The 11,277-nt window shown below is 38.9% G+C and overlaps 1 protein-coding gene across 1 annotated transcript; it reads left to right on the top strand.

The window, feature by feature from the left end:
• Window positions 1-7,930: 7,930 nt before the first annotated feature.
• Window positions 7,931-10,558, top strand: LOC103134840 (cytosolic sulfotransferase 3-like). The gene is made up of 7 exons (XM_016669057.1): window positions 7,931-8,116; window positions 8,602-8,730; window positions 8,819-8,919; window positions 9,569-9,695; window positions 9,787-9,884; window positions 9,971-10,145; window positions 10,226-10,558. The coding sequence occupies exons 1-7, from the start codon at window positions 7,984-7,986 to the stop codon at window positions 10,336-10,338; spliced, it is 876 nt and encodes a 291-aa protein (XP_016524543.1). The 5' UTR covers window positions 7,931-7,983; the 3' UTR covers window positions 10,339-10,558.
• The last annotated feature ends 719 nt before the right edge of the window (window positions 10,559-11,277 follow it).

The following is an 11,277-nucleotide window of genomic DNA, read 5'->3' as shown; positions in this document are numbered from 1 at the left end:
TGGTGGTTCTTCTAAATAGATACTTTTGATATGTAAGTTCTGCGCTGTTTTCTGACCCAATAGCCAAAAATGTCTCAAAGTATTTCGAGAAAGTTTTAAGAGGATCTATTTCTGTTTGATCCGAGAGTCTTTGCCGGGTGCCGGAGAGGTAGGGGCGCCAGAGTTCACACCAACAACGAGTCGAACCGGGTTTCACCGGTTTTTGTTCTGTTCATGAGCTTCCTGGTGGCACCAGCAGTAACACACTGACCCACAGTCGACAGTAGGTGTTGCTTTTATTTCTGACAAAGTGACGGTGCAGGGTAGCTTAACTCATGACTCACATCCCACTTTGTACTGATGGGAACAGTGTTGATTCACAAGTAAGGCTGATTTAAAACGAGTCCTACTCCCCAAATGAGAGTCTATGCTTTTGATGCTCAGACGAAACGTCACAAACTTCTCGATTTTTGCTCCTTTAAATAAATCTAAATTTTAGACAGTAAAGTTGCTTCCCTCATTAGGAAAACTGTTCAACTTCCTCGGGCTTTCCACAGACCTCTCCAATGATTTTAAAAAGTTTCAACCACGCTCGGGGTTTTATCAGCTTTCCGTTCCGGTCCCCTCATTTCATTGAGATTTAGCGAATCGTCACACTAAGAAGGCGTCTTGGGTTTCTTCGGCCTTGTTACGGCCCTTTGAGAAGCCGTTGGATGCAAATCACGGCTGTCAGCTTCCTTGTTTTCACCTCGTTTCCACCTGCCGAGGGTGTTGCTGTCCTGTGACACGTCCTGCACCGGTCGTCGGACGTTAACACTAAGCATCTGTTTTGCACCTGCTGACTGGATGTGGAGACATGCTGAACATGTCGCACCACCCTGCTACAAAGCACAGTAATGGTGATGCATCCCTTCTCATGCCTCACGATTATAAATACATACATGCGCCTTGAAACACCTTCATTTGAAAGTTTCTCCAACAATATTTCACTGCTTGACCAAAGTGTATTCAGTGCTCTTAATTTCGACAACCCTATTTAAATTGCAACCACAAATCACCAAATTGGTAAGTAGAGCTGTTCGATGAAGGGTTGTTGGGGAATATTATTGAGCAAACGGCATTATGAAAACACATCAGACAAGTCAGGGATAAGGTCGTGGAGGAGAGTCGGGGTCTAAAACAACACGCCAGGCTTTCAACATCTCACAGATTACTGTTCAGTTACTGTGGAAGATAAATGTAGAAATGTAGAAGAAATCCTGTTAAGAGGTTGGAGTTAGACTTGGAAAAACGGGATAAAGATTGGACAAAAACCGAGTTGAGAATCTGTCAATGCTCAAAAACTGAGGTCGAGAGACTTTCTATTTGGTGTGAGCGAGTCTCACATGTCTTGCTATGAGAAATTGTCAAAAATGCCAATCAGTGACATTATTTATTTATTAACAAGGCATATATTATAAGTTTATACATCCTTTTGCGCCTTTCATTCATGATTTTTTTGTAGTTGTGACATGAACTACTGGTATTTATCATTGAGTGAATGATATGAAAAAGAAAAAATGGAATGTTCCTAAAGTGTCCTGAATACAAATGCACACCACACTTTTCAGTTTTTTCTTTCTAAATGACGATGAAAACTGTGCATAATTTCCCATCCACTTCAGAATTACCTGCCACTTTGTGACAGATTCAGTAAATTTGAATATGCATTGTGACGAGGTTCCCTTGACAGATTAAAAGTTAAATGTTATTTTTTAAACTGATAACAGTTAAACAACTGTTAAACATACTTTTTATCATTGACATTTTTGTGTTAAATATATATATATATAAAATTGTCTGATGTAAGATTCTAATTTTAAATGTCACGTTTTCATTTAAAGTAAAGCTTTCAATCTGTGTATTTAATCTACATAATGCATAGTTCCATTTGGAGATAATGTGTCTGAAATCAATTGACTTTTCAATAATCTAATTTATTGACTGTGTCTGAACGTATCTAAATCTGCGTGATTTTATTTTATTTTATTATTTTTTTTGTCTTTATAAAATATTATGTTTTCTTTCATTTTCAATCCCACATTTCTAAATAACTTACTTATAAAAGACCCCTCAATTTGGACGTAGCTTACTTCATTATAAAAACAACATGTATCTGCTTTTCGTCAATGCTTTGATTTTATAAATTGTATAGTATATCCATCCAGTCTTTGATGGGAAAGTGATCAAAGTTTTAACCCGTCAAACCCGACAGGACCAACCGAGGTTATAAGGATGCAAAGGTGAACATCCTCCTCCAGTGGACTCCTCACTCTCCAATCACGTAAACGTAATTTGATCACAGTGTTGAGCAATGTCGTCGGAGCTGAAAGCGGTCTTGTGTTCCCCCAGCAGCCCTCGGGCCACATCGACCGTGTTGGATGTTCCACAGCGGGCCTTTTTAAAGGTAAGGTCAGCTCGCAGGGAAAAGCTGAGTTATGGGGCTAATAAGGGGAGGAACATTGATGTGTCTCTGCGACAAAGCGATGCTGGAGCCGTTCATTAACGCAGGGGGTGTGATAAACACCCAAACATGTAGAGCCAAACAAATTAAACACTGCGAACCCTGTTGTCCGTTAAAGTTAAGCTCCGACGGGGAGATTGTTGTGTTTCTTGTTGGATCAAATAAAACATTTTCTCAGTGTTAGCCTGAAAATCTTTCAATCCAATCTTAATCCGTTCCTTATCCTGGTCTGAAATCTCCCCGTTCAACATTTAACTATCTTTTAATTAAGTTTTGAAGAGTTCAGAAATTAGGACCCACCATCTTACTGAGACCATACAAAGCAATTCCACTTGATAAATACTTTAGTATTGACCTTTTGAGGGTTTACCCTTCTTATAGCTGCAAACTATGACCATTGTGCTGGAAAAGGTCAACTTTTCGACAGTTTGTAATTTTTGAGGTGTTCCTGTATTTCCATCACCGTCAAGTACATTTTACCAGTGATGCCGATGAACAAACAAGATCCTGTATCTGATTAACCTTTTCAAAATAAAAGAGGTTTATTATAATACCCTCTTAAAGTATTTGTTATGCCCCTAAAGGTTAAGTCTGGATAGGAGGTGAAGCCTTTTAAAAAAATAATTCAAATTACTGTTTAGTGTTTAGTGTTTAGTCCAGCTGCAGTCTAAACATTTAACTTTTTGAATAAAAAGGTTTTCTTTTTTTTTTTTTATCTGGGTGATTTTATGTACTCCAACCAGTTCTAGATAAAATGAGGGACTTTGTGATGGAAGAGAAGAGAAACATGGGCAGAACTCTGTTATCTTTAGCAGAGATGAGTCATTTCAATGTGTTCGCACATTGTTTTGCATTTGACAAAAAAAACCAAAACAAACTTTAAACTGTTTCTGATCATCTGTTGATTTGTCCAGGCATGTCTGTTAACTATTAGAAAAAAAAATGCATAGAATTTTGTTTTTACCAGGGCAGTGTTATGTACTTTCCAGGCACATTGTGCCAATTTATAGCAAAATCAAGTTACCTTCAATTGGTATAAAAATGCTACATAGATTTAACATGACTTAAATTAAATTTGACCTCATAGTTTAACACCTTGGAATTGGACCTCTGTCTCTTTAACATGTTCTGCTCTTTTAGAGATTCCGCCTTCAGGAAAACATCACAAAATTGTTCCTCCATTAACGCTTCAGCAACATTATTTTACTAGCATTGCATCATAATGAGCTCAGCAGATGCACAGTTTTGCCGGGTGGTTGCTAATTGCAGCTGGCTAGTCTAAAGGAGCTGAATGGAGGTGTTTAGGTGGGGAGGGATTCTTAAAGGCGGGGCTAGGTGCACCCTGGTGTTTTGCACAACTGAATGGTTTCCACGGGAGATTAAAGGATTCCTCAAACATGCATGAAAGAATCAAATCAACACTCCAGGTTTGTTTTTGATGAGGAAATTACATTACAACATGATATAAAGCTCAAAAAAGTCGATTTGACTTTAACAGAAGCAACAAAAAAAAATCAATGAAATCCTATCTACTACATTTGTGACTTTTGATTGGATTTTAAACATTTTCAAAGACGGCCAAAAAGACGGGGAGTAAATAGATACAACAAGTAGTGTTTATCTCAAACTTACAGGGAAAAGAAACATTGTGCCTTTCCCGCTCCTACGGCTCCAAACCACAAGTAGGAGTTGGCAGTCGAGGACCATCCTGCATCTGAACACTGCAGCACATTTGCAGAAATGAGGCAGCTGCTGAAATCAACCAATCACTCTAAAAGGTTGCACTGAAAACCACCAAACGGCAGGACGCTTCAGCCATCACAACGCATCGCTGACGAGTCTATCCCGAGCAGCTGTGCAGGCAGAGCATGTGTCAGGTTATGGGACCCGCAGGGGCATGCGGTGGGAGTGCCTGGGAAACTTAATGGGCAATATTTGTGGTGGATTGCATTGTGCTTCGTATTGTCTGGAGACGCTGACGACAGAATGAGTGTCGCACATGCCATTAGATTTATATGAATCGGGCGTCTGTCCTGTGGATCTGGAGCTGTAAAGAGGCTCCAATGCACCGAAGGTTCAGCTTACTAGTTCTTAAGCCCTCAAGACTCAACCTTATTCCTGCATCTATATCAAATACACAGTTCCCCCTTCACACACATTATGCAATGTAAATTACAGACCGTTTCCTTTCTTTGTCAGGCAGATGGACGACTTTCTACTCCAGGTAAAAGAAGCAATTGATGATAGTAATACATCAAACTTATACAGCGATTTTTTGAGGGGCACTCAAGGAAGCTATACAAGGAAATACAAACGACATAAAACAAGTGGCTGAGAATTAAAAAGAGGCATATAGGCCAAGGTTAACATTCTGGTGTAGAGTCCGAGTTCTTGATGTTTCTTAGGGAAGAGAGTTGCAGAGGCGTTGGGCGGAGAAAGTTTGATCTCGCTGGGTACGGTGTTAGGTTCTGATGGGGGTCAGCAGAACGAAGGTGGTGAGAGTGACAGTGAAGGGAGTCAGTGAGATATGAGGGGGTGAGGTTATTGAGGCCACCTGGCCAGAGTCGCCTGGCCAGGTGGCGACTCTGGCCAGGAATATTTTTTGTTGAATTGGGAGCCGGTGGAGATTTTTTAAAAACTGCGTTGATGCAGGTAAGTAGACGGGCAGATGAGCTTTGAATACACTGTTAAAAAAGTCACTGTAGAGTTTACAGTAACTTACCTGCAGCAGGGTGGCCAGCTATTACTGTAATGTTAAAAGAAAAAGTTTTAGTAAATTTACTGTATTTTCTTTTACAGTTTCCTGTAATTCTATTAGTCTTACTAAAAATGATTACAGTCTTAGTGTAAATTTATTAGTTTTACTGTAATTTTATTACAGTTTTACTGTAAATGTATTACAGTTTTGTGTGTGTATCAAATAAGTCTGGTACACACACAACCCTGATCCCTGACAGTTTCAGTTTTTACATAGTTTTTGAACTTTTCTTTACTGCAAACCTCTGTTGAGAAGCTGCTAATGAGGCAAACTAATGAACAACTAACCAATTCAAAAGGTATTAGGTTTTAAAATTAGACACTTTGGACAGCTTTCCATATAGCCACCGTTGACTTGTTGGCAAATTTAGGCCGTCAGATCCTAAAACATCAAAATCATTACAGCTACAGATAAAAAACAACATGGCTCTAAAACAACCATGACTCTGCATGTCAGTGATTTATGATGGGCAAAGATTTATCATGATTACGTTAAGGGTCACCGGGTTTAAATGTTATTGGAGTTCAAATCGTCGTTCTTTTAGTAAAAACTCTTATATAGCAGCTACTGCATTTGTAATTTTCAAACAACCAGGTAGAAGTTTGTTTTCTGGGAAAGAAAACAAGAGTTTGCTTATGCAATTCAGGAAATGAATATATAGATTCATTTTCAATAAGATGGAAATTCCCCAAGACATTTTTGACTTCCTGGAGGAAAATTAAAACCCGGTAAAGGTATTCTACATCACCGGTCATCCGTTAACATTCATTTCCGGTAAACAGGTCTGGACTGTTCGTTGTTTCCGAGGGATCTACTGGATCTACTGTGTCTTACTTTTAACTTTACAGTAAGACACAGAAAGCTTGAGAAGCAGCAATCATTGTTTGCTTTGTTTATTAAAACCGTTGTGGCATAGAAATATTTACCTCTTTCCATACACTACTAATCAAGATATGCCTGATTTTTGCCACAGATTATGCAAACATTAAAAAAAAATCCAGTCTGAATAACCTTTGTCTTTGTTACTTAAAAGCAATTTTTTGACAAGTTAAAATCTGTAAATGAAACACTTCCCTGTTCACACTTATGTTATACATATGTGGAAGGTACAGTTGTGAGAACAAGCGTGGTTATGAAGCGCTCACCAACAGGAGTTTCAATGTGTTTCTTTCTATTTTTTCTCAAAAAACAAGGGGATAAATTACAGTCAGCACGGAAGGTGACGAAACAAATGAGAGAGAGCTTTTTCAGGAGCGTCATCGTTATGCAACGTGAAGTAAAAAAAAAAAAAATGCTTCAAAGCACTACGATTCTGCCTCTCATTAACCTTGTCATTGTGGATGTTATTTAACCTGTTGGAAAATTATACCGGCAGGAACCTGGGATCACTTACGGGGAATTTAACTTTTAACTGTGTGGAGCAGAAGGAATGCATCAAAAATAATGACAACTGTTATAGTGTTTGTGATAAATGACTTTTAATTATCATACAAACAAATTTATTGGGAGCACAGCAAACTCATCACATTTGTAAAAACAACAACAAAAAAAAGGTAATAACTAGAAAATTCAAGTGTGAATGCTGAATGATCAGTGCCTAATGCCTTTGGTGAAAATGCCAAAAGCGTTTGAAGCTGACTGCTGCAGATTTGCAGAATGGTAAGAAATAGTCCATGCAGTGTGAAAAACCCAGATGAAAGTTAAAAAAAAAGCTAAAATGCTAAAACTAGTTAAAATACTAATGATAGCAAATAGGCTACCACTAGCATGCTGGGTTATAGTAATAGATTCCATGAAATGTAAACAAAAAACAAACTCGTGTGAACCCTAAAATGTGAAAAGGACAGAAAGGTTTCCCTATTCCTTCTGATAAAAACAGTGGGAGAATGAAATCCACACCTTTTATGGTTCCTGAGATATCAACATTTGCTTGGAGGCACCGTTTAGCACGGTGACTACAAAAAAACATTTTCAGAGAGGTACTGCACCACCTTTGCTGCCTTGCACTCACCCCATCTCTAATTTCTACCAAGAGCAGTGTGTAAAGAAACAAAGCTCACTGATATATGAAACATCATACATACATACCAGATACCACTGCATACCTTCAGGGGCCTGAAGGAGACCATGTCTCATCAGTCCGTTTTGACAATAAAAGATGATCAGCACACCATCAGGCAGGAAATGCTACCCCTAATTGAGACATTCTGCATTTAAACAGCACCTGTTTTCCTCTGTCACACACCAATTATCAATTATCGGGGCGACTAGAGGGTCACATTTTGATCGCAGGGCATTGTGACCGCTTTTGTGATAAAAGAAGCAAGCATAGAAAACGAAAATAAATCCCAGAATATTTAATATCAAGCGAAAAACCTGTGACGTTTATATAGCTGCAGCTCAGTCAAGAGCTACGGTGAATCCTGACCTCCTGAATTTTGAAACTTCTGCTCTTTTTATCTTTGTCACATTGTAAGAGTAAAGTGTGGAGTGTTAAATATTAACTATAAAAACTGACAAAGAGTAGCTGACAGAGACAGAGGGAGCACAAACCAGCTGGGGAACGCCACAAGAAAGGTAAACCATTTATTTCCCAGCAGTGCTAAACGAAGTCATTTATGTTTGAATTAATTTGACTGTTAAAAACAACAACATTTAATCGAGAAATGCTGGTTTTGGCTTAAACGTCTTGAACGTGTCTTGTGAGTCTTCCTGCGTCAAGGCCTGATTTGTCATTTTGCAGATGAGTTCTCGACCACAACTGTACGATTTCCACGGAGTCGCGATGACTCACTGCGTCACCGACAACTGGGAGAAGGTTAAAAACTTTCAGGCCAGACCAGACGACATACTCATTGCGACATACCCAAAAGCAGGTCAGTCTACCAACATGTGCAAACAGGTCTTACAGTTTGTAGAGCATAGATGCCAGGAACTGTTCCCCTCTCCGGTAACACTTTATTTGAAGGGGAGTGAATAAGACTGACATGACACTGTCACAAACATGACATAACACCTGTCATGAACATGAAGGAGTCTTTATGAATGCTTATGACAGTTGTCATGAAGTAAATAATGACACTTTTAATGCAAAGTTGCTCTAAAAGTTGCATTGAAAGTCCATTAAAAATGCCAACTTTGCATTAAATTGTCATAATTTACAAAATCATGCAAAGTTGGCATTTTTAATGGACGTTTAATGCAACTTTTAGAGCAACTTTGCATTAAAAGAGTCATTATTTACTTCATGACAACTGTCATAAACATTCATAAAGACTCCTTTATGTTTATGACAGGTGTTATGTCAGTCTTATGCACACCCCTTCAAATAAAGTGTTCCCCACTCTCCTGCTCTGTATAGGAACTACGTGGGTCTCCTACATCCTTGACCTGCTGTATTTTGGACACCTATCTCCAGAGCGTCAGACGTCCATCCCCATCTTTGAAAGAGTTCCTTTTTTGGAGATAGCGGTCTCTACTGTAGCTCCAGGTTAATGCTCAAACTTTACTTTTCTGTTGAATACTCGTTCACTTGAAATCACCCTAGTGGTTCGATGCCTCTGTCTGTCCGTCTGCAGGAGCAGAGCTGGCAGACAGGCTGCCCACCTCCCCTCGGCTCATTAAGACTCACCTCCCGGTTCAGTTGGTGCCTCAGTCGTTTTGGGATCAGAACTGTCGGGTAAAGTTGCCCGAGTTTGGTTTGGATACGTTTTCAAAGTAAAGGTAGTGTTTCCTTCAGATAAAGATGACAGGAGTATGTAAAAGAAAAAAACAATAACTTGAATTCAGTTAAAACATTCCTTTACTAATCCCACTGACTATACCTTTGAGATTGACATACATTACATTGAATTAATGTTATTGCACACTGAAATTCTTTTTTTTTAAAGCTCTGATGCTCCACTGTGAGCAGATATGATGACGTTTTATAAGACAATTTGTCCAGTGAGGAGGAGGAAGTTGAGATGAATGTTGATTAAGTGGAAAGCCAAATCTCAAGGCACACAGTGGTTGCTAAATAAAATAAAATAAAATAAAAAATAGCAACAGTGAATGGAAGCAGCTGAAAGTCTGGCTTTGCTATACATAATTGATTTATTGTTTTTACAATAAATCAAGAGTAAAATGTAATATAGTAATGAATCTTTAAAGTTGTAATTTTGAGAAGAGCTGAGATTGATGGTTTTCTAACATCAATCTCTCAGTTAAAACAAGTGTGGTTTTAACTTGACCACTAGAGGGACTTTGTGAGTCAGAACTGTTTTAGGAATGATCCATTTTGGATCCATAATGGTTGTTGTTCATTTTGTTCATTCTTCCTTTGGTAGATGGTGTATGTGGCCCGCAACGCGAAGGACAACATGGTGTCATTTTACCACTTTGATCGCATGAACATGGTGCAACCGGAGCCTGGAGAATGGAGCAGCTACTTCCAGAGGTTCCTGGATGGACAGAGTGAGTACAGATTGTCATAAAATGTTTGTGTTTGGTGCTTTTTCTTTTTGGTACAGGCTTCTTACTTTTCTGTGTTTTCCTGTGGCCTCAGTGTTGTATGGGTCGTGGTATGACCATGTGGGAAACTGGTGGAAAAAGACGAAGACCTATCCCAAACTTCATTATATGTTCTATGAAGATATAGCTGAGGTAATTTATTTGGTTGAACCTTTACGTTCTGGCTGCTCCTCTGACTGTTTTTACCACAAAGTCGACATTTGATCTTGTGTTTCCAGGACACTGAGAGGGAAATAGACAAACTTTGCTCCTTCCTCGGGTTATCCCCGTCAGCTGAAGACAAAAAGACCATCGTTGAACTGGTGCACTTTGATAATATGAAGAACAATGAGATGACCAACTGTTCCAAACTCAACTTCTTGGATTTCAAAATTTCTCCCTTCTTGAGAAAAGGTAAATTATGACGCAAAAAATGAAAGTGACAGCTACCGTTTGGGAGGAAGACATGAATGATGGGTCTGTGGCTTTTCCAGGAAAAGTTGGTGACTGGAAGACCCACTTCACTGTCGCTCAGAACGAAGCGTTCGACGAGGACTACAAGAGCAAGATGAAAGATCCGACACTTCGGTTTCGCACCGAAATATAAACCTGGGGTATTGTAGATCTCAGATGATTTATGACGGAGGTGATGTTTTTGAAATTTAGAGTAACTGAATCTCAAATCTAAAAGTGTGGACCATTTTCCCGTCATAGTTGAAACTTTTCTACTAGTAAACGGAATCAACTTTTTATAATGAAGCTCAGGAAATAAATATTTTGTTTGGAGTTTGTATTAAATAAAGCGAAAGCTTGCTCATGAAAATTTTCAGATTTGTAAAAGGTATTTATTTGGCTGTTGTGCCATCCAAATTTTGCTTTTAAATCTTAACATTTTTCTGGTAGTGAAGATGAAGAGGAGCTACTTTGACTTTCGGACACAGTGATGAAACAATGAACTGGGAAGGCAGGAGTCAGAAGTATAATTCAGACAGTTTCCACTGTCAACCAGTTTGATTCATAAACCAAAGGCTGGTACGTGGGATGTCAGTGAAGAAAGGGATCCTGTCAGAACCAGTAGCGTAAAAATTACATAATTTTATACCATGTAAATCTTTTGACTGTTTCTCCCAGTCACAAACCAAATAAGATTCAAGAATAGTCCAAGGAGCTCAATGAAGTGCTGTCTTAATCTCCAAATTTACCAAATCTTCCTCCAGTTAGGTGTATATCAGGTGTTCAACACAACAAAATCTGATCCCACCTCACGATTTCAAAGACCTGATGCTAACACCTGCTGCCAGAGACCACAGCATATATTTGGGGGATCTAATGGAAACCATTGTTTGTCAGAATAGAGGTTGTTTAGGCAGCAAAGGGGGGTAAACACACCATTACTCCTGTGGTCATAATGTTACACACCAATAGGACAATTTGGGAGTCTGGAATCTTTCATTATGATCTCGGGACGTTTTGACATTTTTGTGGATAAATTTTCTAGTAAGGACACACAAGTACATTCCAGAGTTTGTAATATCAAGCAGAACAT

The sequence above is a fragment of the Poecilia formosa genome, unplaced genomic scaffold (genome assembly GCF_000485575.1).
Source record: "Poecilia formosa unplaced genomic scaffold, Poecilia_formosa-5.1.2 Scaffold19, whole genome shotgun sequence".
NCBI lineage: Eukaryota > Metazoa > Chordata > Actinopteri > Cyprinodontiformes > Poeciliidae > Poecilia > Poecilia formosa.
This window is presented reverse-complemented; position numbering and strand designations above follow the sequence as displayed.